Source organism: Nomia melanderi, chromosome 11, assembly GCF_051020985.1.
Source record: "Nomia melanderi isolate GNS246 chromosome 11, iyNomMela1, whole genome shotgun sequence".
Classification (NCBI taxonomy): Eukaryota; Metazoa; Arthropoda; class Insecta; order Hymenoptera; family Halictidae; genus Nomia; species Nomia melanderi.
In genome coordinates this window covers 267,634-287,789 of record NC_135009.1, presented here as the reverse complement: position 1 = coordinate 287,789, position 20,156 = coordinate 267,634, and the positions used below count along the sequence as shown (strand labels likewise).

The window sequence follows — 20,156 nt, the reverse complement described above, 5'->3', positions numbered from 1 at the left end:
ATGTGTCTTTTAAAACATTTGAAATTCCTGAAGACAAAAAAAAATTAATTGTCAAGTGGCGTAAAGGAGGAAAGACGTATGATGAAATAAGTAAATTGTTAAATATTAATAGATCCACGATACATTATATTACTAAAAAATGGAAATTTGAAGAAACGGTAAAAAATAAATACCGTTCAAGTCGATCAAAGACACTAATGGAAAGGGATGACAGAGCTTTGATACGTGAAATAAAAAAAATTTAATTTCTGCTACAAAACTTGCAACTATAGTTAAACAGAACTTCGAGAAAGGTATACATCCAGAATTATGCAGAAGAGTGCTACATGAAAATAATTATCGTGCCAGGGTTCCCAGAAAGAAGCCGTACATTAGTGATATTAATAAGAAGAAGAGATTAAAGTTCGCCAAAGAATTGATTAGTAAATATAATATATTCTAGAAAAAAGTAATATTTTCAGATGAATCGAAATTTAACGTTTTTAGTTCGGACGGACGTAATTTTATTTCGAGACAAGCAAATACAGAGATGGAAGCGAAAAACTTGCGTGCTACGGTGAAACATGTGGGAGGCTCAGTTATGATCTGGGGGTGTATGACGGCAGACGGCACCGGGAATTTGATCTTCATAGAGGGAACAATGGAATAAATACAAATATTTGAACATTTTACAAAAAAATTTAAAGGAAAATGCCAAAAAATTCAATATATACGAAGACTTTTACTTTCAACACGATAATGATCTTAAACATACTACAGGAATCGTTAAGGAATGGATCATATATAATACTCCCCACATGTTGGTCACACCACCACAAAGCCCTGATATTAACCTAATTGAACATCTATGGACAATAATAGGAAAAGAATTACAAAAACTTAATATAACATCCAAGTCAAGTTTAAAACAAAAAATACTGAAAGTGTGGAATTCTATATCACCAAGTGTTACAGAAAAGTTAATAAACAGTATGCATAATCGGTTGCAAGATGTTATTCGTGCCAGTGGTGGACCTATTAAATATTAAAGATTGAAGAAGTACCTGTTCAAATACTTCTGTGACTTCAGCAATTTTTATGTTTGTAAGAAATAATTCATACCTATTGTATATAACTTTCGACTTTTTTCAAACTTTAACTATATAATCTAGAGAGTCATACCTCCTTACAATGATTATAATATTTCGATAAGAGTTGTATAATATACTTATTACAGTTAATAAAGTATTTTAAATACTTTCGTGAGTCACTGTAAATACAAATATTACGAATGGAATAGAATATAAAATATAATTGAATTCAGTGTTGGTTTTATTTCAACAGTAATTTATTAAAATTATCAACAGAAAAAATGAAACTTTTGTGTAATTTGAGCCCCTCTAAATTTCATCGACAAAGTTTTATTTTGAGTAAAAGTCTGCAGAATTCTATTAATTGTACTTTAATCAAATTAGAACGATCTATATTTAGAAACAATATTTTCTGATTTATGCGTCGAGAATATACAGAAAAAAATGTAATGGAAAATTGCGACACCTTGTTGTATATCGTTATAAAATTCTCTAAGCACCTGTGCCCTATGAATAATAATACACCAAACGGCGGAAACATTAATTCAAATTGCTATGCCTACTAACTAGATTTACAAAATCTAGTACAGATCTGGCACTTGTTCTTGCTCCGACAGAAAAAATACTACAGCACCCCGTATATCACTATGAAATCCCGTAGGCCGCTATAAATAATAACAAATCAAATAGTCGAAGCACGGATTCTGACTAAGATGCCTATTAACCAGATTCATGAAATGTACAGTTTTTGTATAGATCATGTAGTCGTTCTTGTTTCGCCTGGAAAGAAAACCAGGGTACCTCGTATATTGCTATAAAATTCTATAACAACCTATGCGCTATAAATAATAACAACTTAAATATTCGAAATATAAATTCAGACTGTTACGCCGGCTATCCAGATTCGTGAAGTCCCATACAAAGCTGGCCACGGCTGCCGGCGAAACCAGATTCCAGGTATTCAATGACGTGTAACCGTAAAAATATTCCCAAACAAGATCCGAATTCTCCTAGCGGCGGTTTCCACGAAACACGATGTTTCCGTGGAACGCGTCGCTTTCATCGGCCGATTCGTCAACACACGGGGGGATGCGCGCGAGCCCTGCTCAAATAATGGACGCGTGTGGGAGAGAATCGAGAAAAAGGAGGGCTTCTTTGAGTACCTATGCGCCGACGTCATCATTCGGGCCAAATATTTACCTTGCACTGGTGTACGCGACCGTGACACAAGCGGGGCTGTTAACTCGGTGCCGGGTAACCGCGCATTTCACGTTTTCTACTGGATACGCCGCGCTCCTCCGCTCGAACGCTGCTCCTACTAGTATACGGGTTTCATGGGTTTTACCCCTTACGTCCTCGCTCGCATCGTCTTCTTTCCTCCCGCGGTCCGTTCTTACGAGGGAATTTCTGTTTTTTCTGAACGGTTTATTATCTTTTTTCGTTCCTTGCTCTACATCCGTCCCTTCGTCTATGCGAGTCTCTATTTCACGTGGTAAATTGTAACGCTGTGTCTACGAGGTATTGTTTATAAGCACTGTCAGTTTACGCGATCTGAATTTACGGATAAAATTTACCTTTGTTTTTTGAGATGTCATTATTATTTTTTTGTTTAGCTATGTGATATAAATATGGATTTATAGAATTTATACCAATTTTTCTTTCCGATATTTTGTTTACTTTTGTATCGGCAAACCATTTGCGGGAGTTTCATTCGCGTGAAACGAATCCACGTAAAACGGATCCTCTGCGCAAATGGAGGGATGAGTGTACACTGGCCCGCAAAAGTATTTAATCCAAGATTAATTAAGTACTTATGTCGTTTTCACTAATATTTTTGATTATCATATGAAAATTGTAACAAAAATATGTACATGTGATAAGTATTTATAGTGGAAACATTGTGCTGACCGAGTAGTAGACGTCTGAGATGTCTGTTCCTATTATAAATATATCGATTTTAAATACTTCTGTGGACCAGTGTACATCTAGGCATGTTTCATGTGACGAATTTTCACACATGGATGGCTTTGTTCGATTATTTATGATCCGTGTCTTTATGATTTGAATTTAAGTGTGGACGTTCTATCCAATTGATTATTTCTGTACTTGCAACAAATGTTGTTGTGCTGGACAAAGATAATAAAACGGTACAATGTATTCATAAACTTTATAAAAATAATATTTATGGTAAGCATTTACAAAAAATTGTGGTCAAACACCTTTTATCAAAATACGTTTTCGATAATAATTCTTAAATAAAAGATTTCTAACTGAAATTTTTATACCATTGTTCAGGACTCGATCAGTATATTAAACAGTTATTATATATACAATATATACGAGTATTTTTTATTGTTGTTATTCTTGTTATATATATAATTGCATTTGCTATTTGATGTATTTATGTTTATTACTGGAGAAATAAAACATTCTGAACTATTATATATTTATACTACAAGACAGAAAATATAGAAGTTATATATAAAATTTAAGATTCTAGTACATTTTTCTTCTTAAAATGTCAGGACGAACTGTAGACACTCGATCCTCAACTGACCTTCTCGGAGCTCAATACCCTTTGTGGTTACCGTTGAACAGTAAATACGTTCGAGTCACAAAAAACCTGGCCACCCTTAAGCGAGGGTTAATTAGGAAGGTACGGAGTCAAATTTCATATTCTGGTACTTTTGATACTTATATACTTGCGGGGCGACCGAAATATTATATTCGAACTATGAAAAAAATGAAATGAACATCTTTTACAAATAATGTTTTGTTAGTAGTATGTATTTATGCCTTGGTATAATAATTCACAATTCTGTAAATATTAGTTTATTTGAATTTTTACATTTCTCAATACAGTATCGTTATTTATAACATTATAATAAAACTTGATGTAACCGTCAACTCAAGTAACTTCCTGATTTATTATATTTTCAATTACGTATGAGTTGCTAACTTTACTTTTAAAATGATCATAACTGCTACATTCAATTTTGATTAAATTAATAATACAAAAATCGTGTAAAAATAGAAAATCCTTTCCACGATAACAGAATTCCACACTTTCTGACAACTCAATTAATTATTAACTCTTTACGGACGACAAACTGAAATATTCAAATCCATTACCACACGAAGCTGAATTATATATCGAAATCTAAAATAACAAAAAAAAAGAAGAAAACTAAATTATTTCTACACGGCCTTCTATTTTAGGTATGAGGATTAAAAGGATCAAAGGGTTAAAAGCTTCGTATAACATAATGATCATTGTCTTCAATTAACCACCTTTTCTTCACGGCTAATTTCAACCACGTCACATTAAGAGAACGCCAGTAAACAAGATTCATTCGCTGAAAAACCAAGAATCTCATGAACGTTCGTGAAATAACCACAAAACGATTCGCGGCTCATCAAAATTTATTCGACGTTATTAACTGCTCGTCAAAATTCCGAACAAGAATTCCATGCTGTGGTTTTCGTAAGCTGGAGCCGAATCGCGTGCCAAAAACGCGTACTTTCGCTCGAAAACGAGAGTGAAAAGGGAGCAGTAAGAAGAGAAGCGAAGAGAAGAGAAGAGAGAGACAGAAGGGAGCGGAGGAGGCAAAAAAAGGAAAGAAAACCTCACGAGGGCGTTAACGTTGCCCAAAGAAAACGCTGGTAAACGAGAACACGTTGGGGGAGAGATTCGTTGGTGGTCGTCCCGTGCTCGTGTCACACACCGCTCCCTTCGGCAGAATTCTTTTCTATCTCTGTCCCTCTGGCTGTTCCCGTTGTGGCGGAGGGTGCCGTGAATTCGGTCTACACAGCACCTCTTTGAATCAGACCGTTCGAGATAAAAGTGTGATATAAACTTTTCACTAACAGAGATACAAATAAAATGAGGGAAATAAATTAGAAATACCGGTACTATCAGCTTTAAAAATTTTAATTTGTAAGAGACAAACAGTGATTTCTACGTAAGACCACTGCGTCAGGGATTAAAATTTTTTAGTCAAAATTTTAACTTTTTATTGATGTTCGAGTCACTTTAAACTTGATTCTACTCTTAGTTATTCTGTGCAGTATTGAGTTTCACTGGTAGAAATACAAATGAAATGGGAAAATGAAGTTTGAGAACGGATGTTAATTAGCTTTTAAAATGTTATTTGCAATGGCGAAATATATATTGGTTTTCATGTAAGATCACTGTGTCGGAGATTAATTGTTTTATTTGTAAAAATCGTAACCTTTTACTAATATTTGAATTTTCATTTACATGTACATTTGTTTCAAGTGTATTGTTCTTCGTGACATTAAATGTTATTAAACGTAAACCTTTTAGTAGGCGAGATACAAATAAAACGAAGCAAATGAGTTTCAAGAATAAAAAATAATATTGTCAACCGATTACTAGATAAAGCAGAAAACATAAAAATATCAATTAATATGTATATACTATCTCACACTTATTTATTATTACTTTTTTTAATACTAAATTGCAAATAAACAGTGAAAAAAATGAACTTTTTGTTTTTTAACACGAATAAAAAATTGCTAATGCGATCCAATCCATAGTATTGAGTATTAGGATACAGCTGTGGTGTAATAATTTTTTGAATGTTGATTTGATTTGCAGCGTACATGAAAAGTCAGAGTACCGAGACGTCTTTAAAAGTAAACAGTTCGTGGAAAGAGTTGTTCCACGAGATTGTGGAAGAATAACACATGGTCGATGACCGTCACTAAAATACATCATATTTCAGTAGTCGTTGATTATCGATCATGAATTGTAGATGGTCTATGTTACATTTGTGACTCTGAATCCGTAGCTTCGACATGCTTCATTGCACCGGGTTTATAATTTCTTCATACAGTACAGTTTTGGAGCTTACTTAGTGATCAGATATGATTACTAACATTAAAGCTACTGAACCAATCAAATTTACCTACTTCAGAATTTTTATTTTATAAGTATTGAAATTATGAAGGTGGTTTGCGAAAGATTCACAATTTTTCTATATTTTTACAGACACAAGACTAGGCGACTCTTCGAATTTCAAGAAACGTCTTGTTCTAATTTTTATAAGAAATTGGAAATAAATCACTCCAATTGCTTGATAGGTTTAGTGTTAAATTATTAGTATTCATGAGACAACGATTTTGATTTGAGATGGTAACTAATATTATTTACACAGTGTATAGTTTCATTTAAAACGATTTATTTTCAATTCCTTATATATTCAACAAGTATATAATTAAAGGTATACGAGTAGTTTTAATTATCGTCGTGTTTGAGAAAATTATTCAAATTGTATTTGTAAAATTATCATGTAAAAAAGAATCGGGAACTTCTTGAAAAAAAAATTGAAAGACGTGCATATGAAATACTACGTAAACAAATTATTTACTATTGAAGTTGAACTATTTTTCTCTTATTATTTTTCAATGTCAACCACGTACTCCAATACGTATTCTTTGTTACTAAAAATTTTCTAACATATGGAAGATCTGCACTAGATTTTGTGAACTAGTCAATCTATTATAAATCACGCATATTTACAAATCCATTGGATTTTATTACGAACAAGAAAATCTAGGTATACATAAAGCGCACGTTTAGTTCAATTATTGTTGTCAGAACTACGCTAAATATTCTGTGTCACAGACATTTTTTGATAAAAAGGTGCAAAGTTATGTTTACATAATGTGTAACTATTCTTTAAGAAAAATATAGACGTGTTCAAAAGACGTACCCCGTGTTACATTATAGGTCTAAACCGTTATAAATCCTGTACACAGGTGGCTCTAACTTTAGGCAGACCTCTCACGTTTTTCAATTATCTCCCCTGCAATTTTTATGTGTTCTGAATTTTGAAACTCTCACTATTAATACAAGTTACAGGCGATCGTTATTTTAAGTGATCAATGTCTTTTTGACGGGCAAGGAATCTTGTATAATTTTTTTTATAATTAATAGCGATTCAATGTAGACGGGGTAAAATTAAAATTTATACAGAACGCAAACAAAATGTTTTACTCAAATATTACAGATCTTTATAAATATTCGCATCATTACACATTGAGAAATTAAATATTTTTAAATTAAAAAGTATATATACTAAATACCTTAGTGAGTTGTTATAATCTGTAGAAATTCTTTTTGCTATAATAAATTTAACTTTCAATATCATGAACAATGTTTAATGTTATATGTCGAATGTTATATGTGTAGGGTTAAAATTGTTTGAATATTATTTGTTTTTATAATTTATTGATTTTGTGTAAAAGCTGTACCTTTTTATAGTAATCTGAGAAGTATTTAAAAAGTAATATGTTGTTGCAATATTATATAGAAAATATGTATAAATAGAATTACGTGTCAAGAGGCTTTAAATTGTTTTTTTAGAAGTAATATTTAAGTATTAAATTTTGAATATTAAATTTGCTATTTGAATATGAAATAATAATTTCAATGTTAACATATGTTGTACACAGTTTGCTTACAATTACCTCATATATTAATGAATAAAGAAATTATTACACAAAATTAGCATCTATTTATTATAATCGTAGTGGTCTCCCTATGGGGTATACCAAGAATTTCACGGCTTACTATTTACAGACCCTCGATTTCCTTAAAATATTATATTTTTCAAAGACAATGAATTTCTCATTAACACGAGTTAGAAATAGTAGGTTCGTCTTGTTAAAGCCCCTATACACGATGAGACTTGTCTGCAGATATGTCCTAGGTCAAGCAATATGTCCGAGTCTTTTTCATTTTCTATAGGATATGAACATATCGACATATCGTACAAACAGTGAAAGAGGCTCAAACCCATCAATTATCCCGGCAGATGTCCGCAAACAAGTCTCATAATGTGTAAGGGTTTTAACCTCTTGCCATATGATTTTCTTTACGACTAAGCCCGACTAACTAATTTTACTATCAATAACTTCCAAGAAACGTGAAGAAATATTTCATGTATTGTAATTACATAACAACTGAAGTTAAAATATTGAAAACAGCAAAACAGTCTTTTGCTTCGATCCAACTGTTACGAGGAATGTTGATTTCTGTTAAATTAATCTGAAAACCTTCATCCCACTCGTCATTATAGAGCAAGGGGTTAAGTTTTATTCATACTATTCAGTGTGCAATGTTTAGTCTAGCACGAACTTCAAAAGAATAGCATTACGAGGTTTCCAGAAAAGTAAAAGAGGGTAATTGATCAGAATGGATTGTGTACGATTCAATAAAATGATGTAATACATAAAGTACTGAGCAGCACTCTTTCTGTATGAACATAATGAAAGAAGTTTTTGGAACAATCTAACACAAAAGAAGGGGGTTGAAGTCTAAAACAGTATCGACGATACTGTAGTTCAAGTAACGTTTAAATGAGACGGGAAACGATTTCAGTCTGAACTACTGTAACGACTCTATTGGGACGTTGTTTTCTAAATTGATCACTTTATTTCAGATTGCCGTCTCCGTACAATAAGCAGTCGGCCGTCGGTGGGGCAGGTGGCGGTCCCGGCGGTGGAACAACAAGTATACCCTTACCTGCTACCGTGGCTGCTACCAGAAGGTGTCCCCCAGACAAAGTTAGACCAGTTCCGACACCGACGCATCAATCACAACTTGGTAAGTTTACCACATTTTCCCCCTCGGTCGGAACTTTGGAAGCTATCGATTGTCCACGTTTGCGCAAAAGTGTTGCATTCCATCGTAAATTCGTAGCGTTCTCCTTCTTTCTTTCGAAATTAAGCTTTTTACAATGCCGTTTTGTTCGTATTACATGTCATACGAAGTTCGCGATAATTTTTTTACAAATTAGGACATTCTATTTGTGAACATAAAATTCGAATGTTACGTCACAGAAGACACATATCTTTTATACAAAAATTATAACACAAGTATAAAACGTGGACTTTCTTTTTGGTTGGATATCCTGAAAAATGCACACACGAAATTAATGAATTGGAACCATCAGAATAACAAATTTTGACAAAATTGTAACGAAATGCAATTCGGGGTAAATTCGATATTATGTAAATATCAGATTTGTTTAAATAAAAGCGGATATTACATTGTAATATACAAAGACATGTATTATACGACAAATACTGCAAGATGTTGAAAATGTCTGCATTTTTCATTTAAAATTCTTTCAATCAATTTCACAGTAAAAGCAAAGAGTTATCGAATAAATATTTAATAATAATTAAGCTCGATACAATGATATCATAAAAAGTTTTTATTTCTAATAAAACCGCAACAAGTTCAAGACACAATCTGACAGATTGACGTACTTTATCATCAAGCAACGTCCCACACAATTCTTTTTGTGAAAATCGATACTATCATTATATTGATAGAATGCAAATGTTTTAACTATTCGTAAACATTAACGATATTTTACCGGCTACTTCGGTTGTTATTTATACTCCTCAATTAAGCGAAGTAGATAAGTATATAATAATTAAAACAGACCAAATAAAGAAAAAGCCATAATATTTTAACAGTTATAAAAGCTTCATATTTCTATGTTCATTTCATTAATACACGCATGTAAATCATGCAGATACAAAAACTAATAATAAGTATACTATTTTTTAACAAAAATTCATCCCTTTTAGAATATTAATTATTACCATGTTTAATTTTTACATAGATGTATCAGAATAATTTTGAACATATTCTGGTAGTTTAAACAATTTTAAACTATATAGATAATTTTACTAGTAATAGAACTGATGAGTAGTTAAAAAAATTACCTTCTATAAGCATCTTATATTTTTCCTTTCAATGTCTATACTACCTGACACAATTAATTCAGTATCACAATATGCGGAGGGACAGAAAAATGTTTCTGGTCTGAACTCCACTTGTTCCTTTCATAAAGTATTCATTCAGTTTCGCGTGAAATTATAGGTAATTCTCGAAGCATGTCGTTCACTTTAACTATTTTAAGTATGTGTATGTGTAAATGTATGAATATAAACAATTAGATATATATATATGAGAATGGCATTATTTTATCGAATTCCCCTCTTTTTCTTTCACATGACTGAGTTTTAATAAGAAGTCATTAGTCACTGTGTATTCTCAGCAATTGCCAGGGAATAATATCCAGCCACGGTCGCTTAATGTCTGCAACGTGTCTGTTTCTGGCGTTTGCTTTCATCTTTCGCTGGAAGCTTCAATCCCTCCAGTGATGTATCGCATACATATTGATTTCTCGATGTTAGATCAGATATGAGTGTATTAATTTTCTAGCAGCTTTGATCGCTTATTTATACTGCTCATTACGTTCGCCTGAAACTGCAAATTAATGCAATCTCGTTATTTTTTAATATCTTCTTAGCGTGACAATTAAATTTTAGTAGACTAGTAACACTCAATTATGTACACACATTTGAAATCCCACGTGAACGACATTATACACAAATATTTATATAATTTATACAAGCTGTTTTGTTTAATTGGATACGGTAGAATATTTAACAAGAAATTGGAGTTGTCAGGAAAATGTTTCTACAGAAGTTATTTGATTCGGAGGGGACACCATGCGTGGTAGAGGTAATTTCAAGGTTAACTTGGTATTTTTAAATAGAACTATACAATTGTAAATGCGCCAATCAATTCATCTGAATTATATGATACCTTCGTTTAAGTCATACACCGCTTGTAAAAGTAATTCCTTGATAACTTTTGCGAGTTATCAATTTTTATCAATTTCTTTGATAAATGCGTTGTGAGATATTCTACCTTGTTCAATTAAAAGCGGTACAGTATATAATAACATATTGTCAAATTATTAAATCACATAAAATATTTATATAGTTGATACAACACATAAAAATAAATTGAGAATGTATATTTAACACGTTGACTGCCACGAAAAACAAAAGCGTTTTTATATATCACTAATTATTTTCCAACGAAAAATAACAAGGAAGAATTATTAATTTTATTTGGTAGCACAATTCTTACGTTACACTATTGAACATATTTATTTGACATCGACTATCTTATGAGTTATAATTTTCTTTTAATTTGAAGCTCCAATCATGATCATGGATGACCGCCATAGCAGTCAACATGTTAACGGTGCTGGAGTGCATTAAAATCACAATTTTATATTTAGGGCTTTTATTGTATAAGATTTTTGAATTGATAATAAATATTGCCAAAAAGTTATCGTATATGAAACAGACGAAACAAATAGATGAAATAATATTTTGTTAAATATAAAATAATAGTCACAAATATTAATTATTATTTACTTAAAATGAATCGTGAAACTTGGATCTCGATGTACAAAAATGACACGTGTATCAAAAATATTACAGAATTTTGGTAGAAATTTTCTCAACAAAATGAAATAGTTTCCGGAACTGTTGCACATTTACAGAGTTCAATTTCGTTGTACGTTCCTTAATGAAATCCGGGTGATCCGATGGGTGTCGTGGGATTAATTTATTTGCCAAAATTTATGCGTTAAACTTATCCAACACGGGTAAACTTCTTAGCATTTCGGGTTTCCTCTTGAAGACACAAAGAGATTCGACTAGGGTGTCAAGCGGCACAGTAGATTCAGTGCCGTGTTAAGGACACCCCATTAGCCATTAGCGCTGTGAATGGCTTTTAGCAACCCTTTGCGCATTTCTGGCTGTCGTGAAGAACCTGGACCACCACCATGAAAACTGGCTTCCATGGGGGTACGCGACCCCCTGTCCCTTTTAAATATATGGGCTCTCCTGCCCAACCGCCGACCTTGTCCTCTCTCTTCCACCCCCATCATCCCTACGCAATCTCTCTCACGCATACTCGAACATTATTATATCTCTCCCTAGCCCCGTTACACATATGTGCAGGCCGGTTATTCCATTTCGTGCAGATACGCGCAACAGCGTTTGATAAAAGTCCGTACTATCAGCATAAACGTGTCTGTGTATCAATATTTTACAATATAGGATGATACATAAATAAGAATGCACACTTTAAGGGTGTCTTGTAGTTACCATAAGGATGATGTCATCCCCTATCCGTATGGAACGTTTGTGATGTAGATAAATACAGAAACATTTCATGTTTCAATTTTAAATGTTATTTGGATAATGAATTATCATATCTTTGATGTTTTGTTGACTTTTATTTGAATACATTAGTTTCGTTAATTTTTGGACTAATTAATAGAATTGAGATTTTATGTATTTATTGGACACTGGATTATCTAAAAATTCAGTGCATTAGAAAATTAAATAAAGTTTAGGAAGAATTTGATTTTATTCGAATATCGAAGAAACCCTAAATGAAGTAAGGAAAGTTTTGTTTCGTTTACGTTACTATAATTTGCATGAACACCATTAGACTGCTAGTCAGAATTTATGGGATCGTGACTCAGTCCATTTACTTGTAGAATATTTAAAGCTGAGTTACTTTTCTCAAGAGATTCTTATGTCATGGTATAATTTTTCATGTTACTATATTAACGTGTTAATATTCAAGTATAGTAATTATAAAAATAATATGTGCGTGCGCGCGCGCGCGCGCGCGCGCGTGTGTGTGTGTGTGTGTGTGTGTGTGTAAATTATGAATCTACAATCAGTAAATAAACCATTTTAATAATCTGCCACATGGTCGTGATGTCATTAATATTACTTTAGTACTTCTGCTTCATTATCCACTGTAAACATAGGTCTTATTTCTTAAGGCTATTTTGCATGACAAATGAAACTACATTCAAAGAATAATATATTATATATAATGTATGCATATATGCATCTCATAATGTAGATGCCTCGTTGAATGAATTATGTGTATCAAATAAGATTATACATTCTCTATAGGTATAGAGGTATACATGTGTATATGTATAACTGTATACCTCATGAATATTATACATTTGCAGTCTTAATAAAACGCACAAAATTAATGATAGGTCCTAAATATTCCTAATTGTGTATTTTTATGGTATTTTTCGAAAATCTGTTTATCACAAGTAAGCAATATATTATGTAATCATTATGGTCACCGGTGACCATCGGTAAGATAAACACTAAGGATATAGCTTTACTTAATATATTCATAGCGGTTGATGTAGATCTATGTCATCTTATACATTCAGCAAGTTACGTACATTTTATGTTTACTATGATTTTATCATTGGAATTTACGATTGCTGCAGCTGTCTACATTGTTTGAAGGCAATCTAGATAAAACTTCAAGGGTTAAAAAGTGCATAAAGTAAAAACGGCACAAGGTGTACTTAACTAATAAAAAACATAGAAACAACTTCTTTTGTTTTCATATTTTGAACGAACAATTTTTTTTTCCAGGAACAATAGAATGAATTGTACAATAAACATCCGTAAACCTAGTGTTAATAAATATTTAAAATATTAATAATAATCAAAATCCTATATAAATACTAAGACTCTCCTTTAGAACCAGTATAAGCAAAAGTGCAAGATAGAACTTATGAATTTCATATCGCATACCACCTTGTTAAATTAAATTAATATAATAAAAAAAAAAAATCTTTATGTATTTGAGGTAATCTCAGAAAACTACTGGATAGATTCTTGATGAAAATCTACAAATGCAGCTTACGATATCTTGTGTGTCATTGGCTTCCATTTCTGTATCATTTCTTTATTTTATGTTATTTTATTGTTCATTTTTTGTGGTAAATTTCGAAGTGCCTGATAAATTGTTACACCCAGCACTGCATCTTTGCTGAGATGCAACGGCCGAGATATATAAAATGAGGATATATATAGTATACACTCAAAATTCTATATATTCTAAAAATTTCAATGTATTTTTACTTAATTTTCTCCTTAAGATAGTGAAAGATTGGATTTATAAGTAAAGAAACTCAAATGTAGCTGCTTCGTATCAAATGGCAATTGAGGGTTGCTTTTCAAGTGCAAAGTTCATTTTCTTCGTAATTGCCTCAAATGACGAAATGACATAACCATAACAGGATGGGTAATTTATTTACAGTTTAACATTTACATACTACTATTATTATGTTAATTACTTTTTTCATTACAGTACAAAACGATAAAACGAACAAAATCAAATGTTTCATTAATATATAATAATATCAAAACTAATAATTTAATAATGAATAATTTAAAACTAAAAATAAAAGTTATTCTTTGAAGTTTCAATTAGGTAAAACGCGATGAAACAAAAGAAACCTATAGTGTGTCAGGTGTTTGTTTAACCGGAGAACATACATACGTAAACAAAATTGATTTAAAACTACAAACAAGAACGTTTAATCCTTTCGTCAAAATAAACGCGATATCTCGGTTCAGCACGATGTCGAAGAAACGATGCTATAGACAAGATATCTCGTCACCATGATGTACGTACGATGCTATGGACGAGGTACTGCTTCTTCGATATCGTGGAACCGAGATATCTCGTCCATTCTAACGAGAAAGTTAACATACTATCAGGTCGTATCGTCATATAAAAACATAACACACCAGCAAACCAAATTTACGCTGAACATCGACGTTGCATTGAACAAATTCATAAATCGAATCTCTAACATGGGGAATCCTAACAGATGCACACGATGCTCCCGAAATCGGAATTTATATCGAGATATTTTTGAATGACCCTGTACACCTCTGTTAGCCTGTTTCATGGGTTTGTGTCCCGGAGAGCGTGCTCTATTCGCACGAATACGCGCGCGTCGCGGAACTCTGTTAGGTTGGACGACGAGCACGACTGATAGCGAGGCTCGTATCCGTGTATGGGGTACAGGCGTATCGCGTGGCTGGCAGCGCGTACACGGCCGACGATATTACCTACATCCACGACGCTGGCGACGGGGGTAGGTTGTCCGCTGCAAGATGGGGTGGCACCCCATAGTTTATACTTTACTCTCAACTCCCACGTTTCCAGAGCGGCCATGGCCAGATGTGCACGCCGATTTACCGTGGTTCTCAACGCGGTGCACGAGCGAACTGTGAACAATGACCGTACTCGAACGAAAGTGAAAGAAGACCGGTTCGAGTCCTGTTACGAAATATATTACCGGATAAAACGGGTGTCTTAGTTTTTTTCAGGTGCGCGCCATTTAGCCTGTTCTGCGGGAGCATGCTTTGAAAGTATATTAGAATAGATGATGTATAGTTGTTTGTGGACAATTTGAACGATCGTTTCTGCTTTCAGGAAAGTAGAATATTTTAATGCTCTTTGGTTTTCCGAGGGAAAGAAGTGAATGTTGAATGGTATATAGCTAGAGAAATAATTGAATTGGTATTATTAGTAGTGTTAGTTAGTTAAAGATAGATTTTATTAAAGAATTGGGATTTTGTAGATGGAGAGCAGTCTTATTTAGGTGAATGAGCTTTTTAATTGTATTGTTACATGTTTGTAAATTTTCTTTGATTTTCTGCTATGAATACATTTCCATCTTTGGGATTACATTTTGTAGTAATTAATTTAGTCAAAACAGTTTTAAGTTTTAATAAAGTCAAATGTTACGATGATAATCTCATTTATATAGTTAGGTTCAGAAGATCAAATATATATATATAATATGTCATTAATAATGTACACAAATTGATGATTATTAATGACATAAAACGATGTAAAAACTTCAAACTTACCAAACTTCTAACAATTATTCTTCTAATAACAATTAATGATACAATATCTATATCGGTGTGTACTGTAAATTACGAAAGTTCCGTTGAAGGTGGTATAAACACGTGTTTCATGAAATTTTCAAACCAAAAGAATTAGTATTTACTTTTAATTACATTCTTTCCAAAAACATCGTCTTTATAGGCATGCAAAGGAAATAAAGTAAAGGATTTTATATATATGTGGCATTCAGAAAGCTGTCACTAATAAATTTTACTTCTGCCTTAAGTACTGTGAAAAGGATAGCGTGAAGTGTTTATTAGTCATCCATCTGCACGCGTGTAAATATTTTCGTTTTCCTCAAGCTAGAAATAAATGTCTTCGAAGATGTGACGTTAATCTGCACTTCAAGTGAGAAATATCCTATGAGATTGTCGTTCTGTGATTGAATATGTCTAACGAAAATATATTACTATTATAAAGCGAATGAAAATTATTTAAATTTGTCTATGACAAGCGATATTTTTGTAGCATATCCTCATTCTTCGGTTTATTAGAGAAATAAAATTGAAAAACAGATAAATGAGAACAAAAACATATTAAATCTGCCACTTTACAACTTGGGTTTTTTATGTCCATCGAAAATTTGCAGCGATATAAATAAACAATTATTAATCGTAAAATATAAATTGAAACTGAAAGTTCGAAATTAAGTATTTTCTTCTGTCAAATTCGATCTTTAATCACAATGTACATAGGAAAGAATGAAAGAGGAATTAATAGAATCTTCATTTCGAAGATGTTTTACAAGTTTCAAGAAAATTAGAAGATTGGTTTATGAGAAAATCTCGGTTGTTGGTTATTGAAGAAATAAATGTGAAGAATATCATTCCGAAGGAAAAGCAATTAAAGTTCTGTGTGTTGTTTTTGCGTATGAATTTGCCATAATATCTCGGAATTACAATTTTAAGACATAAAATGGAAGGAAATGCAAAAGAAATTCGATTTTGTAGGCCATTGAAGTGAGGAGCTTCCTTTAATCCTTTATGACGCCATATAACTTTAAAGTCACATACTCATATATTTGCATTTTTGTAAGTTTTATTCCATTCTTTCATATAGTATTGGCATAGTTTATATGGCTGTACCACGCCTTCATAATCAACAAGTTTATTTATAAAGTTTTCTTTTTTCTTTTTCGTGTAACACACGGTACATTATTAAAGTTTGTTTTAAAATAACGGATGGAGATTATTTCGTTTATAAATAATTTTTCTTTTTTTCAGTTTTTCAATAAACTGGAAAAAATTTGTATAATAATTGAAGATTTCTACAACGTTTTCATTACTAATTTAAGTAATTATTCGGCTACTATTTTTATATTATACATTGTTTAATTTTGAAACTGTTTTGTTACGTGAAATTATAATTATAATATAGATTGAGTATTTGTGATGACATTTATGTTTTTTAATTTAAATATTGAAATTAAAACGTTGAATAAATGTAGAGCAACATAAATAAGGGTGGCTAATAATTATTAATGAGGTGATTCTTATTGATATAGGATGAAGAATTACAATAAATTCATAAAATTTGTTTAAATAGTCTTAAACCAACTGTTTCGACTGTTTCATAGAAACGTATTCTCCCTTATAACACCCTATTGTCCAAACTAATGTTTACTAATTTCACGTAAATAGTTAGAGGAATGAAATCATTGAAAGTTATTTTCTCACAGCCTTAGGTGTGCTCATCCCTCTTGTTTATATGGTTGAGAACCACTGCAGGGTTTCGGGGGGATGCAGTTCTCCTGTACATATCCTGGCAGCATCAACGCTCGTGTGTTGCGAGCGGCTGGGTACAGAATGTGTTTCGGTTCGAAATAGACTTCCACGTCCTATAACGTGTTCATAATATATGTACGAGCACGCATAAGGGCGCATACGTGCGTAGACAAGACGTGTCGTTCGTGGTTTACGATATTATTTTAGGAGTCCTACGGGCTTTTTTTATTTTTTCACCACCACCGTTCAAGTCACATGGCGTAGATAGTCGATGTGACAGACCCTATGTCTCTAGGTCATGGTTCGGATTTATATTTCTTTAGCACGATGATCTCTGTGTACATCATCCTAACATATATCCCTACGAAGAAATTTCTCGAACATGAAAAATATATTTGTGGCTATATTAATTTGGTACGTTTTTACCTAATTCATGATAAATTTAAACATCTCCCTGACATTTCAGGATTTTCTTTTTTGTCGTAAAAGTGGTATAAAGTTATCGATAGTTAGGCGTCGTCGAAATAAATATCGAAATTTTATACAAATAAATATTTAAATAACTGAATATTCTGTTTTATTACCTTATCTCACCTAATACTGTTCAAATTATAGTATATTTGAGATATAAATTATTCTATGTTGGCTAGTTTATTTGAAATGTGGGTATTTATTTTCATATCAACTATAACAATATGATAGCGATGATAAAAACTCTAAAAAACTTATGGTGCAACTAAAAATCAATAACACGCATATTGATCTACTGAATACATTCGTATGATATTCGTATATTTTTATACTATTTATATATTCCTTCTTCATCAATGTGCAATTTTTACCTTTCAAACCTACATTTATTTATGCTATCTATACTTGCCATGCAAATATATTTGATCACTTACGAACACGTAATTTAAAGAAGCAACAAAAATTAAATGAATTGCAGGCTGTTGCTTTATAATTATTGCTCTCTAGTCTCCAATCATTTTCAAATAATAATAATATGAAACATATACAAACTCAACTATGAATCTGTATCTTGTTTAATGAAGGAACCGTGTGCATTTGACGAATAAGCGATAAAATATTTCCCAGCGGAGACACAGACACAAATGTTTCTCTTGTCCCTTCAATTTAGCATACGAATTGAACTTGATATGTTCGTTGTATGCTTTTAATCAACGCAAGGTTAAAACATATTTACTTTCAGCCGCCATTTGGCGGTATTGCGAATCGATTCACTGATGCGACCAGTCCTTTTGAATTAGGGCCGAATTATTCAGTACGACCCCTCCGGGAAATCTTTCCCCAGAAATCATCGTTTTCATAAAGCTGAATACGGCAGCACGCTGGCATGCAGTGACAGCTTAACTTCCGCCACCCCGTAAGCTCGATAAATTTTATGGCCGTACCGTATCCGAGTACTGGAACCCTAGCAACGACTCTCCTAACCCTCTTCCCTCTTTCTTAGGGTGGAAAAGCTGCAGCTGCTCCTCTCTTTCGTTCCAAAGCTGTTCTTGATTTTTGCTGCTTTTGGCGAGGATATGTACCGCCTAAGCCACACCAAATAAATCACTTTTCCGACGTGATCGAAAGAATTTTGGTGAAACTGAAATATGATATGGACCGTTGGCACACAGAGTAGAGCTCACTTCACACAGTTACACAGATTTTATGCGGAAGACGTACCCAGTACGTTTTTCGTGGATTTTCCAGGGATTGAAAAAGTTCCGAAACTAACTGTTTGAAACTGTTATGCCTGTATGGATTTCAACAGAAGTAATTATGGAAAACTGAAATACAGTCGTACCTGTTATTGGATATATCAATTTCGGTTACGGTCTTTCGGAAAGTATGTTGGTTTAAAATTGTTATCTTTCTGTTTCTTTATTTCGATTTTGTATTTCTTTTCAACCCCTGAAACTTTCAGTAGCCTGCGGGACTAGTATATTTTTAGCATATATCTATGTCGTCGGGCGAAATGAGAAAATCTTATTTATTAAATCAAGTAATATAGTGTATTATAAAATTATTTTTTTATAATCAGAAATCACTGAGGTTCATAGGGGGAAACTAAAAAAAGGAGGAATAAATATTCAGAATACATTGGTAATTAGAGCGGTTTTTTAACATCCTCTTCCGAAGGCATCAGATCTCTAAAAATAGCCCACTCCATATAGACTACAAGGCACAAGATAGCCCTCATACAATATGTTAATAACTACTTTATTTAGTCGTGATAGAATTCATTCTGTTTAGGACGTTTTTAATAAAATTAAAACAATTTTTTTAGAGCGGAATTTTTGTTCTCAGATTAATGTAAGTTTCAAGGGTATCTGTGATTTCTGCAAGATTAAACAGAACCAAACCCTTACCGTATGGTAACGAATCGAATACTTCAAATTGAATTTGGTACGTTTGGATAATCCTCACTTCATACTCATTTAGGGGCAATATATTTTAAGCTTGAAAATACTGGCTGTTTGCAGTAAACATATATTTTCTGTGACTAAACAGAACACGTTGTTTCCTTTTTTGTTAGAAAATGATTAAAGTAACTTCTCTGAGTATAGTTACGAAATAAACAGTAAACTAAGGATTAAGCAATAATTTTGTTCGTTTGAATTTCTTTTCACAACTAAGATTTTAGAATTTTAGATTGCTTTCGTTTGTTTCTTGAAAAAAGTG

At 32.5% G+C, this 20,156-nt stretch overlaps 1 protein-coding gene across 11 annotated transcripts in view; it reads left to right on the top strand.

Moving 5' to 3' along the window:
• Positions 1-20,156, top strand: part of sick (sickie) — a 520,404-nt gene that overhangs the window by 267,398 nt on the left and 232,850 nt on the right. For all 11 annotated transcript variants that reach the window (XR_012999731.1, XM_031978463.2, XM_076372255.1 and 8 more), the window contains one exon: positions 8,540-8,703. Coding sequence is in view for 10 of the 11 variants with exons in the window: in XM_031978463.2 (XP_031834323.2) it covers positions 8,540-8,703 (164 nt within the window). In the remaining variant the exon portion in view is untranslated. The remainder of the gene's footprint in view (positions 1-8,539; positions 8,704-20,156) is intronic.